Source organism: Magnolia sinica, chromosome 12 (genome assembly GCF_029962835.1).
Source record: "Magnolia sinica isolate HGM2019 chromosome 12, MsV1, whole genome shotgun sequence".
Classification (NCBI taxonomy): Eukaryota; Viridiplantae; Streptophyta; class Magnoliopsida; order Magnoliales; family Magnoliaceae; genus Magnolia; species Magnolia sinica.
This window is the reverse complement of record NC_080584.1, coordinates 10,937,844-10,962,431: the sequence shown is the minus strand read 5'-3', so window position 1 is coordinate 10,962,431 and position 24,588 is coordinate 10,937,844. Positions and strand designations below refer to the sequence as shown.

At 43.1% G+C, this 24,588-nt stretch overlaps 3 protein-coding genes across 3 annotated transcripts; all 3 read right to left on the bottom strand.

Annotated features, from left to right (window-relative positions):
- Positions 1–2,568: 2,568 nt before the first annotated feature.
- LOC131219924 (probable LRR receptor-like serine/threonine-protein kinase At1g56130) lies at positions 2,569–24,480 on the bottom strand. Its single transcript, XM_058214910.1, has 3 exons — positions 24,222–24,480; positions 17,118–17,307; positions 2,569–2,949 (listed from the first exon to the last, which is right to left on the bottom strand). Exons 2-3 carry the CDS (start codon positions 17,241–17,243, stop codon positions 2,569–2,571), a joined length of 507 nt encoding a protein of 168 aa, XP_058070893.1. The 5' UTR covers positions 17,244–17,307; positions 24,222–24,480.
- On the bottom strand, positions 18,864–21,467 carry LOC131219923 (uncharacterized). Its single transcript, XM_058214909.1, has 5 exons — positions 21,173–21,467; positions 20,718–21,034; positions 20,147–20,638; positions 19,613–19,685; positions 18,864–19,495 (listed from the first exon to the last, which is right to left on the bottom strand). Exons 1-5 carry the CDS (start codon positions 21,465–21,467, stop codon positions 18,864–18,866), a joined length of 1,809 nt encoding a protein of 602 aa, XP_058070892.1.
- LOC131219922 (serine/arginine-rich splicing factor SC35-like) lies at positions 23,686–24,123 on the bottom strand. Its single transcript, XM_058214908.1, has one exon. It carries the CDS (start codon positions 24,121–24,123, stop codon positions 23,686–23,688), a length of 438 nt encoding a protein of 145 aa, XP_058070891.1.
- Positions 24,481–24,588: the final 108 nt, after the last annotated feature.

Below are 24,588 nucleotides of genomic sequence, written 5' to 3'. Positions count from 1 at the left end.
ATAATGAAATATACCGTAATAATATCAGGAATTTTGTGCTAAAAGAGAGAGAGAGAGAGAGAGAGGAGAGAGAGAGACTTTTACCTACGAAATATTTCGTAGGTAAAAGTGTTATCCACTTTTTCACCTACGGTAATTTTCGTAGGTAAAAGTCTCTAAAAGTTTTTCCTTACCTTTTACTGATGGAAATTCTTCGGTAAAAGTTTTGTAAATATTAGGTAAAAGTTTTTAACTTATTCTTTACCGATGAAATGATTCATCGGTAAAAGTTTTTTAAATATTTTTACTTACGAAAAAACTCGTCGGTAAAAAACTTTTGTAAATATTAGGTAGAAGTTTTTAACTTATTCTTTACCGACGAAATGATTCATCGGTAAAAGTTTTTTAAATATTTTTTAACTTATTCTTTACCGATGAATCATTTCATCGGTAAAAGTTTTTTAAATATTTTTACTTACGAAAAAACTCGTTGGTAAAAAACTTTTGTAAATATTAGGTAGAAGTTTTTAACTTATTCTTTACCGACGAAATGATTCATCGGTAAAAGTTTTTTAAATATTTTTACCTACGAAAAAACTCGTAGGTAAAAGTTTTTTACTTATTTTTTAACGACGAAAAAATTCGTCGGTAAAAATTTTCTACATATTTTTACCTACGAAAAGAATCGTTGGCAAAAGTTTTGTACTTATTTTTTACCGACGAAACAATTCATCGGTAAAAGTTTTGTAAATATTTTTACCTATGAAAAAAATCGTCGGTAAAAGTTTTTTACTTAATTATTATCGATGAAAATATTCGTTGATAAAAGTTTTGTAAATATTTTCACCTACGAAACAAATCATCGGTAAAAGTTTTTTACGTATTTTTTACCGATGAAAATTTTCATCGGTAAAAATCTTGCCTTTGTCGACGATTCAAAATTTTCGTCGGTAAAAGCTTTTTGCGACGGTGTTTTACCAACGAATTTACCGACGAAAATTTTCATTAGTAAAAATGTTTGCCTACGAAAATTTGGCTTATAGCGACGAAAATTTTCGTCGGTAAAAGTAGAATTTCTTGTAGTGAGATGGAGATTACCAATTCGAACAAGCCTCGAATCTTCCTCACAAGCCAAGTTATGCCCTTGAAACCCTGGGAACGAATTAGAAAGCCTACTCTCTGTCCTAAATCTCAATTACACCCATTATATAAGCTTTTGTGAGAATCACAATCGAAATAGGAAACAAATCTCGCACTGACGCAATTCTACTTGCATGATCGATGGCACTTCGATGGCATTGACGATCTGTCGATGGCATCAAACACCTTCAATAACATCGAGTAGAAACACCAAAATGCTCCAGCAACAAAACATGAATTTTCTGAATTTTCTCAATGGCATTGGACATCTATCGATGGCATTGATAGACTCTTTGATTGCATCAAGTGGTCTATCATTGGCATCGACAGACCTTACTCCTTACAGATTTAAGACATCAACAACATGCACTCTTAGTATCATATTTGTCTGTTGTGACCCACTTTTTACATGGCTAGGATGTTCTGCTGAAAATAGACACAAACTACTTTTAGAGTCAATGGTCCGGGCCAGCCCTTAAGTGAGTTTAGAGTTCCAGGTCCAAGCTTGCATGGCCAGCCACCCGGCCCATTACCACCAGTTATTCATTCCTTATTAATGGTTGGGGTACTCAAAAACCTTAGAAGACTCAGTTTCGTTTTCCAAGTCGACTCAGCCCAATTGCACTTTTACGCAACTTGACAAGTTAACCCAGTCTTCATCAAGCAGGTTTTTCAATTGAGTTAGACCCCTACAGTTGAGTCAAGTCTGACTCGGTTGAGTTCGGTAAACTTTCTAAACTATGGTAAAAACTACTGCATGGTAAACCAGCCCTCACCCATTCTCAGATGCTGGAACTGAGCCGAGTTGAGGTTGGTCCTAGTCAGTCACATGTAAATTCTTGTTCATTGGTGGGCCATTCAACATCTACAATTTATGTGGAGATGGGAAGAACGTATGGCCAGGATTGAATTCCAACATCTTGAGACAAACAAAAATCATCATTTTATTTGGACAGAGTATCATTTGCTCATGTAACACTATTTTTATCTTCATTATTTTGTGTGTTATAATCCATCTACATTGGGTAGAAAGTTTGTATAGTATACTTCTGGCTTTTTATTGATACAAGTGGGCCCATGGTCCAGTCATTCGAACCGTTGATATGATAAAGCCCACCATGGTTCGCCCATGCATTTGAACTCCTTCCAATTGGAGAGGTCCTTACCCTTCAATATATAGGTGGCCAAGCAATAGATAGTTAAGAAAGAAAAGGCAATGGTAGTTTACATTCAGTCAAAAAGAGGCTAAGCATTCCATGGCTCGAACATTTCGATCTGGGCAATGCTTTGGTACATGGGCCATCCACAGTGAAACCCACCATACTAACCGTCCGGATCCTCTCCGTAGGCCGACCTGATCCGTTTCCAGCCCTGTATTTATGTACTTTTGAGCAAAAGTACTTACCCATGTTCTTACATATCGTGCATGGAGAGCTTGGATAACAATCATCACTGCCCTTTGTTGATGATCTCATGCATCTTTGGATGAGTGGACGGCAGCATGGGTTCTGGAGGAAGTACCGTGCTCGCACATGATGACGTGTCACGCTGGCTGTTGGTAGTTCTTCCCATCGATGTCCTTGAATCTTCTCCGCTCACATCATTGAATTGCCAATCACTCAAGTAGCCAGGCCTCGATGTAGCAATGCCCACCTCGACGTCCCCTGATAGCATTGCCACCACTCGCGACATGGGCGGGCGTAGCGTGGGCGATGCCTGAGTGCACAGAAGAGCCACTCCAATCACTCGTACTGCTTCCTCTTCAGAGAATTCGGATAGTGCAGGATCGATCACTTCCAACGAACGGTTGTTTTCATGTAAATACCAAGCCTAAGAGATTACAGAGTGACAAAGGATCAGTTCACATGCAAAGGAAATCCAATGATCACGAGCAGATGAATTCTCTACTTCAAGTGCCCGGCATGGGACGTGAGATATCTGGGCCATTCATAAGGTACAATGGGATTTTGACCTGGAACGAAAATCAGTCCTGTCCACACTGGTGGGCAACAAGTGTAAGAAATGATTGCCAGTTGATAAAAAACACGATTAACAAACAGTGCTCGTCCATGTGTGGCCCACCTAATGAGTGGACCTACCTAATTTTAAGGCCATGGAACATATGTTATGTTTGCGTGAGCTGTAAACAACCAATAGAGTTGTTGGCGTGAGCTAAATAACTAAGAGAGATTTTAGCATTGTAAACAACCAAGAGAGTTGTTGGCGTGAGCTAAACAACAAAGAGAGATTTTAGGCATTTGAAATTTGTAACAAACCGTAACATGAGTGTAGGAGACGGAATTGTATAGCAAAGAGGTTTTATTTATTTATTTTTATTTTTTATTTTTTATATATAAGCTACGATTGAATGAAAAAGATGTAGACAGAATTTTTTGACATGGTATCAAAGCCAAACGAGTTCTAACTTCCTGTATTACAACCCTAACTATACCTCTGTTCATGGCGAACTCTAATGATCCGAACTCCTCTGGCGGTACGTCCAATCTCTCTGACTCTAACCTTGAATTGACTACAAGGATGTCCGAGGTTTTGAACAGCGCTCGAACCCCGACCATCACCACTGAAACATCTGCTACTCCGATCGGCATTAAGTTAGATGGTTCCAACTATACACTGTGGTCCCAGGTTGTCAAGATGTATATCTCTGACAAGGAGAAACTGGGGTACATTAACGGCGACTTTCCCCAGCTGCTACCAACTGATCCCTCCTTTCGCGAGTGGCGCACCGATAACGTCATTGTTAAAGGTTGGTTAATTTCTTCCATGGATTCGTCCTTAATTGGCAATTTTATTTGGTTTCCTACGGTAAAAGCAATTTGGGATTCCATTGCAACTACCTTCTTTGATGGTAGTGATACCTCACAAGTGTATGATCTTTGACGGTATGTGACACGACTGAAGCAAGCTGCTGGCTCGCTGGAAAAATATTACACTGAGTTATAGGGTTTATGGCGTGAAATTGATTTCCGTCGGCCAAATCCTATGGAATGCTCTGTTGATATTCAGCACTATAATCGGATCATCCAGAAAGACCGTGTTTATGTGTTTCTGGATGGTCTTGACGATCGGGTAGACAAAATACGGGCTGATGTTCTACAGATGAAACTGTTTCCTACTGTCGAACAAGCGTATGCACATGTTAGACGGGAAGCTATTCGACAACAAGTTATGACTTCCCATGATACCGATGAGCTCCAGGGAGTTGTCTTGGCCTCCAAAGCCCTTACGTTAAGCACTTCTGCCCCTGGTAAATCTTCCAAGACCCGGAATTCTACTAATGCGAAAAAATGTTCTCATTGTGGAAACCAGAAACACACACGTGAAAACTGTTTTAAGTTGCATGGGTACCCTGATTGGTGGCATGATCTTCAAGCCCGTAAACGTCCTGATGGAACCGGAACCAATAGAAGTTCAGGCACAGTTGTTGTTGCTGCTGCAGAGCCCCATCTTTCTCTTATATAACCAGCTGTAACGTCCACGGATGCTCCTCCCGACTTGAACTCAGGTATCCCTGGTCTTGCTCTTCTTACCTCCCACAGAGATGCGGACTATAATGCATGGCTTCTCGACTCGAGGGCCACTGACCATATGACATTTGCTATCTCGGACTTCTTTCAAACCTCTCTTCCGCGATGCACCAGCATAGCCAATGCAAATGGTGTTATCTCACCAGTCACTGGAGCTGGCTCTGTGACCTTATCTCCATCCTTGCATTTATCTAATACTTTACTTGTTCCGTCTCTATCCCATAAATTGTTGTCTATAAGTCAGCTTACTACAGACCTTGGGTGTGTTGTACTTCTTTATCTAAATTTTTGTCTTATTCAGGATATTCTCACCAAGGAGATAATTGGACGTGGTACTAAGAGGGGGGGATCATATTATGTGAAAGACATCAATATCGGTCAGGCCAATAACATGAACCATCCACATGCTGATAAAGAGACACTACTTTGGTTGTGGCATCCATACTTGGGACACCCGTCTTTTCCTTATTTGAAGCATGTTTTTCCTAATCTGTTAAAGCATTTACAAGCCTCTGATTTGAAATGTGACACTTGTATTTTGACTAAGAGCCATCGCGCTACTTATCCATTAAGCATGACTAAAAGTGACACTCCATTTGCGTTAATTCACTCTGATATATGGGGGCCCTCACCTGTTACTAATATGTCTGGCTTTCGTTGGTTTGTTATTTTTGTGGATGATTGTACCTATATGACATGGCTCTACTTGATGAAACACAAAGAAGAGGTTCTCAGTGTCTTTGAAACATTCCATGCTACGGTTAGTACTCAGTACAATGTCATCATGAAGGTTCTCCGTTCTGATAATGGTGGAGAATATGTCAATCAGCACCTTAAAGCGTACTTTACTCAACATGGTTTAATTCATGAAACGTCAAGCTCACAAACACCTCAACAGAACGGTGTCGCCGAGAGGGAGAATAGACATGTTCTTGAGACTGCTCGTGCTTTGCTTCTCGGTGCTCGTATGCCCAAACGTTTTTGGACCGATGCCGTCTCAACTGTTATCCATCTTCTCAACCGAATGCCTTCCAAGGTTTTATCCTTTAAGACACAACTCCAATGTCTTTCTACTTATGTGTCACTACCTACCGCACTGATGATTCCTCCTCGCGTCTTTGGGTGTGTCGTCTATGTGTATCTCCACAAGAACCAGCACACTAAACTTGATCCGTGTGCACATCGGTATTTGTTTTTGGGCTATGGCGTCCATCAAAGGGTACCAGTGCTATGATCCTACCACTCGCAGACTCTATGTGACTATGGATGTCCAATTCTTGGAGACTGATATGTTCTTTTCCTCTCCGGCACCTACTTCTACTCTTTAGGGGGAGATACATAATGAAGAGTTGAATTGGTTCCAACATGAGATGTCGAATGATAACTCAGGCGTTGTGAACTGTGAAGCCGAGCCGCAGGAGCATGGTCGGCCGAATAATAACTCAGGCGTTGTGAACTGTGAAGCCAACTGTGAAGCCGAGCCGCAGGAGCATGGTGGGCAGAATGATAACTCAGGCGTTGTGAACTGTGAAGCCGAGATATATCCTAATGTAGAGCATGCAACATCTGAGACCGAACCTATATCCCTTCCTCTGAAGTGCCAGCCGAATCATCTCCTGAGAATACTCCTGAGGTAAGTACTATTATTACACCCTTACATACCGATGATATAGATGCATCTGCAGGATATGTCTTACCTCACAGGTACAATCGTGGCAAGCCACCTAACAGATACTCTCCAGATATTGAAGAACGAAGGTCGAGGTATCCAATTGCTAACTATACATCCACCAAAGAACTCTCTGAACCTCTCAAGAAATTTGCACATGAACTCTCCATATGTCAGATTCCTACCAGTGTTCATGAGGCATTGGCAAATCCAAGATGGACTCGAGCTATAGAGGAAGAAATGGAGGCACTACTTAAAAATGATACATGGACTCTTATTCCATTACCTAAAGGAAAACAAACCGTGGGGTGCAAATGGGTGTTCTCCATTAAACACAAAGCAGATGGATCTATTAAACGGTATAAAGCACGACTGGTAGCGAAGGGATATACGCAGACATATGGTGTCGATTATCAAGAGACTTTCTCACCTGTAGCCAAGTTGAATACAGTTAGGGTGTTATTGTCTCTTGCAATAAATCTTGATTGGCTTTTGCATCAATTTGATGTAAAAAACGCTTTTCTCAATGGTGATCTCCAAGAAGAGGTTTATATGGATGTTCCTCCAGGTTATACATCATCTTCAAAGAATGGAGTGGTGTGTAAATTGTAGCGAGCGTTGTATGAACTGAAGCAATCACCACGAGCATGGTTTGGAAGGTTTAGCTTGGCAATGAAGAAATATGGCTTCCAACAAAGTAACTCTGACCATACTTTGTTCTTAAAGCATCAGTTGGGCAAGGTAACTGCTTTGATAATCTATGTAGATGACATGATTATTACAGGAGATGATGAAGAAGAAATCTCTCTGCTTCAAAAGCAATTAGCAACTGAATTCGAGATGAAAAATCTGGGAGGACTCAAGCATTTCTTGGGAATTGAAGTTGCCAAGTCTAAGCAAGGTATATTTCTCTCCCAACGGAAATACATATTAGACTTGCTAACCGAAGTAGGGATGTTGGAATGTAAACCTGCAGACACCCCCATAGTTCAGAATCACAAGCTTGGAGAATACCCAGACCAAGTACCAACAGATAAAGGAATATATTAAAGGTTAGTTGGTAAACTCATTTATCTCTCTCATACTCGTCCAGATATTGCATACGCTGTAAGTGTTGTAAGTCAATTTATGCATAATCCAAGTAAGAGTCATATGGAAGCAGTGATTCGAATACTTCGATACTTGAAGTCATCCTCGGGCAAGGGGCTTATGTTCTCAAAATATAACAGTCAGTCGATGGTTTATGGATACACGGATGCAGATTGGGCAAGTAATATCACTGACAGAAAGTCCACCTCAGGATATTTTACATTTGTTAGGGGAAATCTTGTAACCTGGAGAAGCAAGAAACAAAAAGTAATAGCTTTGTCAAGTGCTGAAGCTGAGTTTAGGGGAATGGCTAAGGGTCTTTATGAACTCCTTTGGCTAAGAAAGCTACTCACTGAAATCGGGTTTGCCCCCACTTCCGAGATGGATCTCTTATGTGACAATAAAGCTGCAATTGTCATTTCTCACAATCCTATTCAACATGATCGTACTAAACATGTGGAGGTAGATCGACATTTCATCAAAGAGAATCTTAAAGCAAAAATAATTAGGTTTCCGTTTGTGAAATCCGAAGATCAGTTGGCGGACATCCTTACAAAAGCTGTATCTAGCAAGGACTTCTACAACTCACTTGACAAGTTGGGCATGCAAGACCTCTATGCATCAACTTGAGGGGGAGTGTTGGCGTGAGCTGTAAACAACCAATAGAGTTATTGGTGTGAGCTAAACAACCAAGAGAGATTTTAGCATTGTAAACAACCAAGAGAGTTGTTGGCGTGAGCTAAACAACCAAGAGAGATTTTACGCATTTGAAATTTATAACATCCCGTAGCATGAGTGTAGGAGACAGAATTGTATAGCAAAAAGGTTTTATTTATTATTTTTTTTTTTTTTTTGTATATAACCTACGATTGAATGAAAAAGATGTAGACAGAATTTTTTGACATGCTCCAGACAGATGAACAATATATATGTTGCGCAGCCCATAGTTCAGTCAGCTCCAGGCCCTCAACAGATCCTCATCTCCCCCCCAGCTCATGCAGTGGAAAGTCTGGACCATTTACTCTGTCATGGGATCATAGCTACCAAGGTCTGGGATCACTTTCACAGAATTTTTGATGTTCCGTCATCCATGATCAAACCATTAAGCAGAAGATAAACTTTTGGACATCGAGGCCCTCTCCATCCTCTCGTCTCAAACAGCTATTGGGCCTGGCTCTGGCGCTTATCTCCTGGGAGTTATGCCCAAGTCGAAATGCTTCGCGTTTTGAAGGGGTCAAGAGTCAAGCTGCACATTTATTGCCCGAGTGTCAAAATGGCTGAGGGAAATCAGCAACCTCTTACCTGACAGTAAATCTCCGTCCTTTAAGGACTCGATCTCCATTCAGGCTCTTCAGTTGGGTAGTGGCAAGAGACCTCCTCAAGTGGCTCCTCATATTGTCACATGGCAAAAACCGCTTCAAGGCTGGGTTAAGCTTAATGTTGATGGATCCTCTTATGGGAATCCGGGCGAGAGTGGCGGTGGTGGGGTGCTTAGAGACCCCCAAGGCAGGGTCGTCTTTGTTTTTAATAGGTACTACGGCCTTGGTTCGAACACGAGTGCGGAAGCCCAGGCTATGTTGGATGGAATTACTTTATGTAGTAAATTGGGCTTCTCCAGAATCATTGTGGAATCCGACTCTAAAGTCATGGTCGAAGCAGCTGCAGCTCCCACGGCTCATTGTCCTTGGAATATCTGGTATAGACAGCGTCTTAGCCACAACCTAAACCTTTTCTTTAAGCACATTTACTGTGAAGGCAAATCAATGGCAGACGCGTTAGCCAGGATGGCATCTGAAGGTTGCGCTAATTCTTTTTATCGTTCTTCGTTGGAGCTGCCAAGGAGGATTAGAGGCATTTTGGTCCTCGATAGGGCAGGGCTAGGTAACCTGCGAGTTTAGCCTTTTTGGTGTTTCTCGGCAGTCTTTTTGGTTTTTGGTTTTTGTCTGGGCTCAGAGGGGGTCCCTTTGCATAGCCCCTCAGGACCAGTCCCTTGGTGTGCGTCCTTTTAGTGGGTCAGTCAGTATATGATAGGTGCGGCTCCTTTTCTTTTGGTGGGAGCCTGCCGGAAGGGTTGTAAAGGTCTTTTCTTAATAAAAATTCTATTTTCCGGTGTGTGTGTGTGTGTGTGTGTGTGTATAGAGAGAGAGAGAGAGAGAGAGAGAGAGAGAGAGAGAGAGAGAGTTCGGATCCTCTGTTACCAGGTAAACAGAGATTTCCTGTTATCCTAATCCTCATTGGTCCATGTCACCACTCACTTAAAAAATACAAAATAAAAATAAAAGAAAGCTCCGGACGCCAAACCATTAGGATAACAAGAAATCCTTGTTTACCAGATAACAGAGGATCCGGACTCATATATATATGTGTGTGTGTGTGTGTGTGTTGCGCATGCGTGCCACATTGGTGCCGACAAGGTTAAGGGAATATTCGAAATAATAATTTCCAAGGTGGCATTATTTTGGTAAATATTTCCCAATACAATATGTTTTGTGCATTACCTAATCTACAACTATGTAGGGACCACACCCACCCCATCCATAAGGTGACCCCCTTAAAGTTCACCCCATACCCCAAAAATCAGGCCAATTAAGAAACATGGGTGGGTCATACCATAGGGAACGGTCTGGATGGTATACCCACCATTAAAACCTTCCAGATTATGCGTGCAGCATACCATGATTTGTACTACCATCCAATCCATTCATAAGATGCAGCCCGCTGACATGAATGGACATCCCAAAATCAGGCCATTCCAAAACTCGTGGGACACATCACATTTAGAGTTTTAAGGCATGATTTTACATGGTGTGCCCCACCCTACTTCTGGATCAGGTAATTTTTGGGATCAAAGAAGAACATAAGGGTACTCGCATGTAATTGCAGACTCGCATGTAATTGCAGAATAAGCTTATTCTACCAAAGTTGCAGAGGAACAGGTCACAATGATATGAGCAGAGTTCAACCAAGAGTGACATAAGCATATCTCAAGCAATTATGCATAGAAACTCCATACCTCGATGGGATTTGCATTTGAGTTTTTTCTGGAGATGGTTGCTCTGCCATCTCTATTTTCCACTATATACATGCCAATCGTTTTTGGGGGGTTGCTCTACTATCTCTACTATCGCCACTGTATACATGTCAATCGATTCTGGGGGATTGAATTGTTGAATATGGCGTCCACCACACCCAAAAAACTATGATTGGACAATCCAAGCTATTACATTGTTGTGAGTTTCAGCCATTTGATATGCAAAGCGTTGATCGGTTATTTTGGTCAGCTTTTCCCAGACCATCAATTTGCATGCCACTGTTGTGGCAGCTAATACAGTAGGCAGCCCATGTTTTTTGGTCTACAGCTTGTTCATTAGGTGGCCCAAAAGATTTCATAACTCAGTATACGTATACCATAGTTCAAAAACCCCAAAACCCGACTCCACTCAATGTCCATCCAGGTTGGGTTGACTCGAATGTTGAGAAGTGGAGCCACATCTGGGGCCGCGCACTACCAGTCGTGGCTCCCGCTCGACCGGTCGTGGAGCCCGCTCAACTGGTCGTGGACTGGCACGACTCGGACTCCAGCAAGCATCAGTTTTTTGAGTTCGAAGTGCTCGACCGGTCATGGGCCATGCACGACTAGTCGTGGGATCCGCTCGACCAGTCGTGCAGTCTGCTCGACCGGTCGTAGTTATACAGATTCGTTTCTGAATTTGATGCGGACTGCGGATTTCTATGTCGCCTTTCGCAATTGTGCGAAAGGAAAGTTGTCAAAACTATAAATTGGGGTCCCTAGGGCTATTCTAGGGTTAAGGTGAATATTAGGAAATATTTTTAAGGTGTAGGCAAGGGATTTTCTATATTCTTCCAAGGGAGAGGTTAGTATATTGCCTTGTAATCTTCATTTGTCTTCATAGTGGAAGTTTGCATCCGTGGTTTTTTTTTTTTTTATCCTAGTTTGGAATTTTCTCATGTATATCTTGTCTTGTGGTTTGTTTTGATTGCTTTAATCTATTTCTAGTTTATATTTCCTCTTGTTTATCGTTTGTGGATGAGGCTTGAGATTGGATCTAGGCTCACTGCGTTGTTGGCATGTTGCGCAACAACTGGTATCAGAGCTATTGGTTTTTAGTTCTATTAGGAGCGATGACGGAAGAAGGGAAAACTAGAATTGAGAAGTTTGATGGTTCAAACTTTGCCTTCTGGAAGATGCAGATGGAGGATTATCTGTATCAGAAGGACCTCTATATTCCTATAGGAAGAAAAGAGAAGAAACCAGAAAAGATAACAGATGATTAATGGTTTTTACTGGATAGAAAGGCTTTAGGAACAATCCGACTCTCTTTGTCTAAGAGCGTCGCCTTTAATATATCCAAGGTGAAAACTACAAAAGAATTAATGGAAGCCCTAGCCACCATGTATGAAAAACCTTCTGCGTCCAACAAGGTTCATCTTATGAAACAGCTATTCAACATGAAGATATCAGATGGTGGGAGCGTGGCTAAACATTTAAATGAATTCAATATAGTCACGAGCTAGTTGGAATCCGTTGGCATTGTTTTTTAAGATGAGGTCAGGGCATTATTGATCTTATCCAGTTTGCCAGACAGTTGGGATCGTTTGGTGATTGCTGTGAGCGATTCTTCAGGGTCGATAAAGCTGAAATTTGATGATATGGCCGGTCTAATTCTCAGCGAAGAATCTAGAAGAAAAGCATCAGGAGTTTCAGGAGATTCAGGGAATGCTCTAAACATTGAATGAAGATGAAGATCGCTGAACAAAGGAGGCAATAAACACGGGCGTTCTAAGTCAAGGAAGAAGTCCAAAGGACCGAAAGACAAAGACGGGAGCTGGCATTGCGGCAAGGAGCACATGAAACGTGATTGCAGGGCGCTCAAGAAACAAGAAGGAAGTTCTCAAGGTGGGAAGGATTCAGTGAATCTATCTGAGGAGAGTGACACGGAGGCATTGATCTTGTCTCTTGATGCGAGGAATGAGTCTTAGATCATAGACTCAGGTGCTTTGTTTTATGCTACTTCGTGTAAGGAAGTTCTGCGTAACTATGTATCAGATGACTTCGGGAGAGTCTACCTGGGTGATGATGAGTCGTGCAGTATTGTTGGAAAGGGAGACGTTCATATGAATGAGAAAGACAGAACGACGTTGAAATTAAAGGATGTCAGATATGTACCGAGTTTGAGAAGGAATCTGATCTCAGTGGAGCAGTTGGCCGATACCGGTTATGTGACGACATTCACCAGTGATTTCTGAAAAATCACAAAAGGTGCCTTGGTAATATCTCGAGGTAAAAAGGAAGATACTTTGTACGTGACTTCAGGATCATATAGTTCACTCACAATCGCATCAACTAGAGTAAATGGGCAGTTATGGCATCAGAGGTTGGGACATATGAGTGAGAAATGGATGAAAGTGTTATTGTCAAAAGGGAAGCTATCAGGGCTGAAGTCTATTGACTTGGAATTCTACGAGGACTGCGTGTATGACAAGCAGAAAAGGGTAAGTTTCAAGAAGACGGGACGTACTCCAAAGACGCATCTGTTGGAGCTTGTACACACTGATGTGTGGCGACCGGCACAGGTATTATCTCTTTATGGCTCACGTTATTTTGTTTCCTTTATTAATGATACTAGTAGGAAACTGTGGGTCTATTTCTTAAAATATAAATCTGATGTATTTGATGTATTTAAGAAGTGAAAAGTTATGGTAGAAAATGAGATAGGTAAAATAGTAAACTGTCTCAGATCTGATAATGGGGGAGAGTATTGTGATAAGAGATTTGAGGAGTATTGTGCAGCAAATGGAATCAAACATTAGAAACGATTTCAGGGACATCACAACAGAATGGTGTGGCTGAGCGCATTAACAGGACCATCCTTGAGCGCGCCAGGAGCATGAGGTTACATGCAGGGTTGCCCAAGACCTTTTGGGCAGATGTTGTGAATACTGCTGCATATCTCATCAATAGAAGTCCCTCAGCACCATTGGATGATGGGCTACCAGAAGAAACGTAGTCTGGGAAAGAAGTGAACCTTGCACATCTCAGAGTGTTTGGTTGCACTTCATATGTTCACATTGATGTAGAGCACAGAAACAAGCTGGATGCGAAATTCAGGAGGTGCACGTTTATAGGCTACGGGCAGCATGATTTTGGTTACAAGTTTTGGGATGCAGAAAACAAGAAAATTATCAGAAGCAAGGACGTAGTCTGCAATGAAAAAGTGATGCATAAGGACAGTGTGGAAGGAAATAAGGCTGAGGAAAAGGAATTCGTAGAGTTAGAAGAGTTACCGGACACAGGTTTTACAGCGCCACAGGATGATCATACACAGGAACATTATGAAGCAGAGCCACATACACCAGGTGTGAGGAGGTCTACTCGGGAGAGGAGATCCACGGTCCGATACTCACCCTCCTTACATTATCTATTGCTGACAAATAATGGTGAATCAGAGTATTTTGAAGAGGCATTACAGTCAGATACACGAGTTAAGTGGGAGCAGGCCATGGATGAGGAGATGAACTCTCTTGAGTCTAATCGTACTTGGGAGCTAGTCACTTTATCCAAGGGTAAGAAAGCTCTTCATAACAAGTGGGTTTACAGACTGAAGGAGGAGCACGATGGTTTGAAACGGTACAAGACCAGATTGGTTGTGAAAGGGTTTCAACAAAAGGCAGGTATCGATTTCACTGAAATATTTTCACTTGTGGTGAAAATGTCTACGATTCGCATGGTCTTGAGTATAGTGGCTATAGAAGACTTACATCTAGAGCAGCTAGATGGTAAGACAGCCTTTCTTCATGGGGACCTTGAAAAAGAGATACATGCATCAGCCGACAGGATACGTGGCATCAAGTAAGGAGAACAAAGTGTGTAGACTGAAGAAGAGTCTATATGGCCTGAAGCAGGCCCCGAGGCAGTGGTACAAGAAGTTCGACAGTTTCATGTTGGGAAACGGTTTCAGGAAATGTCATGCAGACCAATGTTGTTACTTGAAGAAGTTTGATACGTCGTACATCATCCTTCTTCTGTACGTTGATGATATGCTTGTGGTCGGTTCAACCATGAAGGACATCTCAGATCTCAAAAGACAACTGTCTAGAGAATTTGCCATGAAGGATTTAGGAGTTGCAGAACAAATCCTAGGCATGAGGATAAAGCGTGACAGGGAAAACAATAAATTAGTTCTGTCACGGGCAGAGTACATAGCCAAGGTACTTGATCGATTCAATATGGGAGGTGCTAAGCCGGTTAGCACTCCATTAGGCAACCACTTCAAGCTATCTAAGGAGCAAGGAGCAAAGACGTAGGAGGAACGGGACTACATGGCTAAAATCTCATACGCGTCAGATATTGGGAGTCTCATGTATGTTATAGTGAGCACGAGGTCAGACATTGCTCAAGCAGTAGGAGTTGTTAGCAGGTTCATAAACAACCCCCGGGAAGGAAGATTGGGAAGCTGTGAAGTGGATTCTTAGATACCTAGTAGATACTAAGGATGTAGGGCTGTGCTATGGTGGATCGAAAATCAAGCTACAAGGCTACGTGGATTTAGATTTGGCAGGAGATATTGACGGCAGAAGAAGCACTACAGGTTATGTTTATACTCTGAGTAGTGTTGCAGTCAGTTAGGTCTCTCAGTTACAGAAGATAGTATCTATCAGTACGACGGAAGCAGAATATGTTGCGGCTACAGAAGCGTGCAAGAAGATGGTGTGGATGCAAGATTTCATGGAAGAGTTGGGTAAGAAGCAAGCAGATTGCAAGCTGTACAGTGACAGTCAGAGTGCAATACACTTGGCTAAAAATTCAGCCTTTCATTCAAGGACCAACCATATTGCCATCAGATATCACTTCATACATTCGTTACTGGAAGATGGATTGATTGTTCTGGAGAAGATTCATATAAGTGAGAATCCTGCGGATATGCTGACTAAGGCGATCACACGGGAGAAGCTAAAGCACTATTCAGCTTTGATTGGTTTTCAGGCTTGAAGATGGGGAGGTGATGTACTCCGGATGAAGAAGACAAAGGTTTATGGCGATGTGTCTCCAAGTGGGAGATTGTTGAGAAGTGGAGTCACATCTGGGGCCGCGCACAATCGGTCGTGGCCCCTGCTCGACCGGTCGTGGAGCCCACTCGACCGGTTGTGACTAGTCGTGGAATGGCACGACTCGAACTCCAGCGAGCATCAGTTTTATGAGTCCGAGGAGCTCGACCGGTCGTGGGCCATGCACGACCGGTCGTGGGGTCCACTCGACCGATCGTGCAGTCTGCTCAACCGGTCGTGGTTATGCAGATTCATTTTCGAATCTGATGCGGACTGCGAATTTCTGTGTCGCCTTTCACAAGGGTGCGAAAGGGAAGTTGCCAAAACTATAAATTAGGGTCCCTAGGGCTATTCTAAGGTTAAGGTGAATATTGGGAAATATTTCTAAGGTGTGGGCAAGAGATTTTCTATGTTCTTCCAAGGGAGAGGTTAGTATATTGCCTTGTAATCTTCGTTTGTCTTCATAGTGGAAGTTTGCATCCGTGGTTTTTTTACCCTAGTTTGGGGTTTTTCCACATATATCTTGTCTTGTGGTTTGTTTGGATTGCTTTGATCTATTTCTAGTTTATATTTCTTCTTGTTTATCGTTTGTGGGTGAAGCCTGAGATTGGATCTAGGCTCACTGCGTTGTTTATGTGCTGCGCAACATCGAAGACCCACCTAGTCTTCACGTGACTCACTATTTAACAATAAAATTAGACGTAGGGACACTAATAAAGAAATGCTCCTATGCTCTTAGAGCCCTGTAAGTTATAGTGCTCCTAGTTGGATTGTAGAACTTGGACAGTCCAATTGACCAATCTGAACAGTCTATTAAGTCCAGAACAAATTTCATGGGCTAGCATAAAAAATAAAAATATCATACTGATTGGATGATCCAATCCATCCATGATTTGCCCTTAGCTTTGTAGCCATCCTTTCTCCAATCCATGGATGGGATGGTTAGGATTGCCTAACAGGAGTGATACTTTAGAATCATAAGAAATCCATGATAGGTTGCTAAGAGAGGGATTGAACAGTTGATTTGACCTGTTTTTGTTCAAACAATCTTGGCCGTCCATAATAACGGCTACTGAACAGATTGTTAAGATTGTCAGGTTGGTGCAATGTTAGAAAGGTGGCCCATTAAATATGTTGGACTTGATGAATGGTCTAGATCAACGGATAGAACTATAAGTGTCCCTTTGCAACTAGTAGCACTATAACTTGTAGTGGCCTGAGGGAACTCAATCATTTCTCAGTAATAAATGCTTACAATATATGGTAAAAAAGATATCGAAACAGCAACAGAAAAAGGCAATAACAAAACATGTTTAGTTCACTGGTTTAATACCTTGGTTCTCTTAGGAGTTCGAATCTCCATCCACCTTAATGTTTTATTAAAAATAGTTGCCTGAATGAACACTCAACAAGTCTTTCTAAAACTCGGCTGAGTCACATTCAAAAATGAGTTTCTCACTGACTCAGCTTGAAATCTCAACAAGTCGAGTTGAAAATCAGCCAAGTTTTGAGTCGAGTCAGTGACTTTCAGAACTATGGTATAGGCATATATACTTTTCTAAGAAGAAATTATTGAGATATTGCACTCCCTATCTTAGTCTTCCAAGGTAATCAAAATGGCATACCCGTTCAAGGAGATATATCTTCTCTTGATCCAAGCTCGAGTATGAATTTCGCTTTCTGCTGAAAATCTCGAGAGCGACTACCCCGAAGCCAAACACATCAGCCTTCTCCGTCAAGTGCCCAAGCATGGCGTACTCTGGTGCAAGATAACCCCTTCAAGCGTCCAAAATAAATTTCAATGTTACTCCCAACCTAAGCAAACATTTTTTATTTATTTATTTTATTTTTTATTTTATTTTTTTTAAAAGTTGAAGATTTTCCATTCAAAAGGTATAGACTATACAACGATCTGCATAAAACTAAACAGGGCCCTCGCAACAAAATAGATGGAAGGGCCAAACGAAACGGGACATAGGTGACCACCTATCTACAAGAAGCGCCGAAAATTAAAAACCAACAAAACGACCGAGTCAGTCGGTCGATCTGAGGGCACCTAGCCCAACCCTATCTAAAAAGATCACACCACAGACGACAACAGGAAGGGACCCCGAATGAAGATGGATCGTAGACTGTTGAAGGAGACTCCCCTCCCGAGCCAAACCATCCATCGGACCGTTACCTTCTCTGAGAATATAAGCGAAAGAAAAATTTTCCTGCCGGCGTAAGCGGTCGATTCTAGACGGCCAAGGTTTCCACGTCTAAGGGGTCTTGGCATGATTAGTGAGGCTATGAATCACCAGTTTAGAATCAGACTCAATAATAACCATGTCCAAGCCTTTGCCCAAGCAAAGCATCATCCCGTCATGAATAGCGCAGAGTTCCGCCATATTGTTAGAACCAACCCCGTAGCCCGCGGTGAAACCGAAAAGAAAAGTACCGTTTTCATTCCTGCAGATGCCACCCCCACCTGAAGGACCAGGATTACCCATCACCGATCCATCTACATTTAATTTGACCCATCCCGGGGTTGGCTATCTCCATTTCACCAGGATAGAGGCATTACGATTTTGAACAGCAAACGATTTCATGGGTCTACACCCACGATTCCAGCCAACAGAGTCAATTAAATCTGCGCCAAGAACCATGTTTGCCCACCATCTGATACGGGCCACAGATTTCCTGAAGATCATCGGGGAGTTGTCGAAAACTGCGACATTTCTAGCTCACCAGATCTCCCACATAATAAGGATTGGAGGCAGAAATCTGATCGAGTTGGGCGCTGCTCCTGGAGCAGAAGCATTCCTCCAATGGCTCAATTTGCCTGCAATAGAGCTATGGAGCAGAGGAGGGATACCACATAACGAGCCAAAAGAGGCTCAAAGGGCTTGCGCATGACGGCCAAAAAGAAAGAGGTGGTGGATTGATTCCGATTGAGGAGTGGCATTCATACCTTGAAGACAACATCTGCATCTAGAGGCCATGGCCACGCCTTTCTCTTGAACTCTGTTATCGACAGGGATCGCCTTGTGAATGAATCTCCACAAGAAGATGGAGAATTTAGGAGGGAGAGGGCCTTGCCAGATCCATCTAGCCCACTGGTTGGGCGGGGACGGGGATCGCAGCAGCTTCCAGGCTGAGCGAATAGAGAATCTTCCTGACGTTTCATGCAGCCAGATGCACTCGAGAGGTTCATCAGAAGTAGAAAAATTGTCGTTGATTATTTCATCAATTAGGTGTTGAGGAAGGAGGGAGAAAACCCGAGAGGGAGGGAAGGGGCCAGATTGACCCAGGATGTCTTTCAATTTCAGCTCCTGTAGCTCAGTAGGGACAGGACAGTCGAGCAGGCGATGGAGGGGGCCCCTGCCCATTCAGTTGTCTGACCAGAAATTTAGATCACCATTGCCAACCGTCCACTGAATTGACTCCGAAAGAATAGGAAAAAGGGATCTAACTTTCTTCCAAAGAGGCGATAGGTTAGAGGAAGAGGGCACCTGAGCAATGGCGTGTATATCCCTGACATGTTTGCTTTTCATAAGATTTGCCGAAGGACTTGAAGGATCCCCATACTTGACAGTCCAAACTAGCTTGAAGCAATGAGCTTCCATGACATCTCTCAACCTTCTAATACCCAACCCGCCTTCCTCGATGGGTCTGGCAATCTTTTTCCAAGCCAGCCAGTGGAGTTTCCTGTTCTCATCAGCCCATCCCCAAAAGAAATTTGAGAAGCTTCTTTCCATCTTGTCGATCACCTGGCGCGGGATATGCATCGCTAACATGATATGGATGGGAAGACTGCTCAGGACATGACGAACTAGCGTTACTCTGCTTGCTTGAGATATCAGTCTACCCGCCCAACCAGACGTTCTCCTATCCACCTTGTCCACCAGAAACTGAAAGGCCGACGATTTGATTCTGCCTGTGCACAGAGGGGCACCCAAATAGATAATTTCCTCCCTAGCTTTCTGGAACCCGAGAGTATGTTCAGTGGATCTGATCCTGGCTGGAGTTAGAGCTTTAGAACAGATGAATCTACTCTTACAGCGGCCGATTTTTTGGCATGTAACTGCTTAAAATAACGCTAGAAACTGATTGAGTTGAAGGAGTGACTCCCTTTTACCGTTGGTGAAGAGAAGAATATCGTCGGCGAAGAGAAGATGGGAGGAGCTGGGGCATCCCCGACGCATGGCAAACTGTTGACACCCGTCACTCATGATCATCAGGTTGAGATTAACGGAGAAAAGTCTCCATAGCAATGACGAAAAGTGTCGGGGAGAGGGGGTCCCCTTGTCTCAAGCCCCGATAAGATTTGAAGAAGCCTGTCGGTTCCCCGTTGATAAGGATGGAGAACCAGTTGTTCCCCCAGCAACTCTCCATGATCTGGGCCCATCTCTGACTGAACCCGAACTTGAGGAGCACTTGTTTCAGATAATCCCAACTCAACCTATCGTAAGCTTTTTCGAGGTCGAGTTTGAGAATGAGATTGCCCCCCCCGAACTTTTCTGTTGATGTCTCGAATCATTTCTTGGGCTAACGCTATATTTTCTGCTATCGATCTCCCCTGAACGAAAGCACCCTGTTCCTGCGATATCATCTTAGATAAAAGAGAGCTTAATCTGTTAGGTAATAGTTTTGCAAAAATTTTATAAATAACGTTACACAAGCTTATAGGACGAAAATCAGCAAAACATGCAGTTGATGGGGATTTTGGGATAAGACAGATGAGATTTAAAGTGAACGCTCTTGAGATAGCGATCCCATCCATGAGGTCCCTCGATGCTTTAAGAATGTCATCACTAATAATGTCCCAACAGGTTGCGTAGAAAGCCGCCGAGAAGCCATTAGGACCAGCAGCCCCGTCTCGAGGCATAGAAAAGGCCACCGCTTTGACCTCCTCCATCAAAGGAGGAGCCAGCAAGGAATCATTATCCAGTTGGGTGATAACCTGGGGGATAGCTTGGAGAAAGTCAGCATCGAAACTGATGGGTTCAACTTGGAAAAGATCCTCGAAGAATTTGACCGCTTTGGCTTTTATCTCCCGGCTAGAGGAGATCGATTCCCCAACTGCATTTCTGATGGAGGAAATGGTGGCCCTTTTAGCTCTTTCATTTGCAGACGAACGAAAATTTTGTGTTTTTATCTCCCTCTAGGAGCCAAGACTTTTTAGATTTTTATTTCCAAAAGACCTCCTCCATGATCTGAAGCTGGTTAAGCTTGTGTTTTACTTCAATGAACTGATGGGAGAGATCTTCAAAAGGGGCAGATTGCATGCTGAAGTCGATCCCTTCCAGCTCCTCTTCAGCTATCTGAATCTGGCAGAAGATATTTCCGAACATTTCCTTGTTCCACACTTTTAAAACTTGTTTTGTTTTTTTCAACTTAAGCTGAACATTAATCATCGAATGAGGGGAACATTCTCCTGCCCAAGCCCTTTGAATAAGCTGATAGAAGGAAGCATGCATGGTCCACATTCTAAGGAATTTGAAAGGCCTGACCTTTGGGGAATCCTGGGAAGGGAAGATGAGACGCAGGGGTGCATGATCTGAATTAATTCAAGGCAAGTGTTCGACACGAAATAGCGGAAACGCGGTCACCCAGCTAGAGTTAAGGAGCACTCTGTCCAACCTTGCCCAAACTTGTGCATTGCCTTCTCGATTGTTACACCAAGTAAACCGGTTACCGATGAAACCCGCATCAATAAGGCCGGAATTGTGAATCATCTCAGCAAAGTCCTCCATGCTTGTACCATCAACAGCACGGCTCCCTCTCCTTTCATCTGGATTTATCACTGCATTGAAATCGCCAGCAATGGCCCAGGCCCCTTGGACCGATCTGCCAAGATTCTCAATCTCACTCCAAAGCACTCTCCTTTGGAACTTGCAGCATTTAACATACACTACCGATTGAGAGACCGGATCACACCGGGTAGGAGGAGCAAAGGATAAAGTCAACATCTGATTTGAAACCGAGGTCATCCGAGCACTCAGCTGATTCCTAAGAAAGATCCAGATTTTCCCCCCTTGATTAGAAGTTGAAACCGAACAATGGAAGCTTAACTTTAGGCCCAGCGCTACCCTTTTACTGTCAGATAGCATGGGTTCTAGGATCGCCAAAAGACATGGATTGTATTTTTTTTACCATTTGTTTAAGGGACTTGATCGTAAGCGCATTGCCGACTCCGCGTGCATTCCATATAATAGAGTTATCCATCCGTAACACATCCAGAATTCACTGCCCGTCTCTTCAACCTTCGCAGCCTTGAGCTCCAGTTTCCTTTAGTGTAGAGAATTCTGTGTCTTCTCGATAGCCTCCCAGATCTGTCCACTGTCAGCCGTGACTTTCCCTCTTGTAGATCTTTATCTGCCAAAACCTGTTGACTGCTTTCCCAGATTAAATCTTGGCCCAATTCCATATCTTGACCCTGCTCTTGTCCCTCGCATTGATTGGCAGCTGGGCTTTCATAACCTTCTTCCGGATTCCCAACAAAGGCACTAACAGGTCTGATTACTGAGGAGAAGTAAGGAGAGAGGTCCACTTCGAGTGCCGCTCTCTCCCTTTGAGTATTGTTTCGTTCTGATTCCATAACTGGGAATGAATGTCTGCCCTTGTTTGTCACAGCCCTGCATTTGTAGAGACTGCTCCTTTCGGTTCTGCTTTCACAAAGCTCTACCACCACCGTCTTAGCACCTATCGCTTCAGTCCTAATTTCTGGAGGAAAATTTTCCTTGCCACTCTCTTGCAACATATGTAGTAGCTGTACCTGAAGATCCTGAGAGTTACCGATGTTCCCAACAGAGTTCCCTGATATTCCTATAGTGGCATTTCTCTCCTCAAACTCATCTGGATGTATCATGTCCAAATGGCTGACTGTGAGAACTATGCTCTACTGAGGCTGGACATGAGGCTGCATTCCACACAGCATATCGACTTCACCTTGGCTGAGCATAACATTATCTGACTTCTGAGAATCATAAAGAGGTTGTAAAATACCCTGAATGTCATTCACATAACACTCCTCACTTCGCTCCCCTGTTGCATTTTCTATCTGCATTGGATGATCTTCAGAAGTGGGAAGCTGCGGTGTAGAATATGGAGGACCGATCTTGAAATGGTGACAAGAAACGCCCCTGTCTCCCCCTTCTCCCTTGCTGTTATAAGCTCCAGCTCCCGTAACTACCATTCCACCTGTGCTAACATTATAACCTGAGCTAACAAGAGGTGGATTAATGACCATATGACCAAAGCCAGTGGTGCCTGGACCCCCTGCTATAGCAAGGTCACACCTGTTATGACACACTTCGGAATCATCAATTTGACAAACACCTGTTGGGATTATAAGCCCAACACATGGATTGGCACCAGAGTTAGCATTTTCACTAACATCAGTGATCGAAATTCCACAAGCATTCGAAATAGCTTGAACACCATCCGCCACTGTGGCGTTAGTGCGAATGCCAGACTGGTGTCCCCCTTTTTCCTGAGTATTAGTTGCCACCCTAACTGAAGCATTTCCACAAACATCTGTAGGGGTCCCTGTATTACCATGGAATCTTCTTAGAACCTAATCTCTTGTGCCCTCTTTCATAGCTGGTCCAGTAGACGAAGAGCTTCTGGACCTGAACAACGATTCCAATTCTGCAATGATGGGATATACCTTCCCCAAAACCTGTAACCGCGGCACATCTTTGAAACTAACTCTCGGCCTAGGAAGAACTTTAATCCGAGCAAACACCTGGAAATAGCCAAATCTGGAGTTGGAATCTATTTGTATGATCTTCCCGAAGTAGCTAGCCAGATCAAGGATGATAGATTCAATCCAGGCGTGGGCCGGAATACCGAAAGTCTGACCCAAACACCTCCACCTCCAATAACCTCTTCCAGAGAACACTTTTCCACAGATTGGAGCCCCATGTCCGAATGTAATGCAGTGTTATTGCTGAAGGCGTCCATCTTCGCTGCGGATTTGAACGTCAGAAGGAATTTCATTACTGAGATCCGCACAATCTCCACCTCGGAAGAGTTCATATTCGAATTCTTCAAAGGTCCTATTAGACGATCAATGCGGACGTCCTGGTTCACCGCTGTCCCCACCATAACTAGATTCAACAGATGAAGTCTGGTCTCCATAGCTCTAGGGTCAGCAATTGTAGTTACCCCCAAACTCTCCTACGTCGATTTGAATCTCAGACTGGATCAGGAAACTACGTTCATGAAATGATGATCCGAATCTGGCTTTTTCTGCTGATGATGAGGAAAAGCAGTACCTGGCGTTTCTGCCCTAGTTCCAGACTGTCCTTTCGCCCAAGCAACATGAGCCACCCTCCCATCAATCCTTCTCTCATGAAGACAATGGATTGCATTGAGAGCATCCTGCTCATAACAGAATTGAATGAATGTGAATCCACGAGATTGATTAAGGACTCGATTCCATGGAATGTAAACTTCCCGAATTTTCCCAAATCGGCCGAAAATTCGGAGCAGATCTTCTTCTGTGGTATCAAAAGTAAGGTTTACCGCAAAGAGGCAGAAGAGATAAATTGAGTGCCGAGATTTCCTGGAGGAAACCCTCTCCCACTGGCCCTCTAGATCTCGATCCCCTTCCTGCTCCCGCTCTCTCTCACGTTCCTCCATTCCAAGTTGTTTGGTAGGTCTGCTCAACAGCTATTCTGTTAGTCTCCCAAGGCCTTCCCTTCAAAGGCTCGCATTCATTTCTAAGCATAATGATCAACCTAAGAAAACTTGTACTTCAATCTAGACCATCCAAATTAAATTGGTGTCCCCATTATAGATGGATCATTATCCAAAAATCACATCAATTGGACAGTAAAAAAATGGTTTGCAGACCAAATTCTACCTTTGATATTAGATGTTCAAGAACTTAAGATCATCTAACTAGAAAGACTTATATGCCATCGTCCATCCATGTTGGGGCGTGTGATTCGGATGGTCTGGATTGGGTTACATGTATGGTACTACATCTACAGTGGAACAAATCAAGGAAAGGGTCCACTGTTGGGGGCCTTGTACAAAACCTTAGGATCTAGTCTCCCGAAACAAACCAGAATTATGAAATAATAAAGCAATGAAATAAATCAA

Excerpts from the sequence above, each read along its gene's own strand:
- LOC131219924 (XM_058214910.1), bottom strand. The coding sequence starts at position 17,243 with ATGCTTGGGCACTTGACGGAGAAGGCTGATGTGTTTGGCTTCGGGGTA. Across the intron at positions 2,950-17,117 it reads AGATATATCTCCTTGAACGG|GCTTGGTATTTACATGAAAA; the intron begins GTATGCCATTTT and ends GTAATCTCTTAG.
- LOC131219923 (XM_058214909.1), bottom strand. The coding sequence starts at position 21,467 with ATGACCTCGGTTTCAAATCAGATGTTGACTTTATCCTTTGCTCCTCCT. Across the intron at positions 21,035-21,172 it reads TATTGATGCGGGTTTCATCG|ATCATGCACCCCTGCGTCTC; the intron begins GTAACCGGTTTA and ends GAATTAATTCAG. Across the intron at positions 19,686-20,146 it reads GTCCTATAAGCTTGTGTAAC|TTTGCCATGCGTCGGGGATG; the intron begins GTTATTTATAAA and ends GGGTGTCAACAG.
- LOC131219922 (XM_058214908.1), bottom strand. The coding sequence starts at position 24,123 with ATGGAGGAACGTGAGAGAGAGCGGGAGCAGGAAGGGGATCGAGATCTA.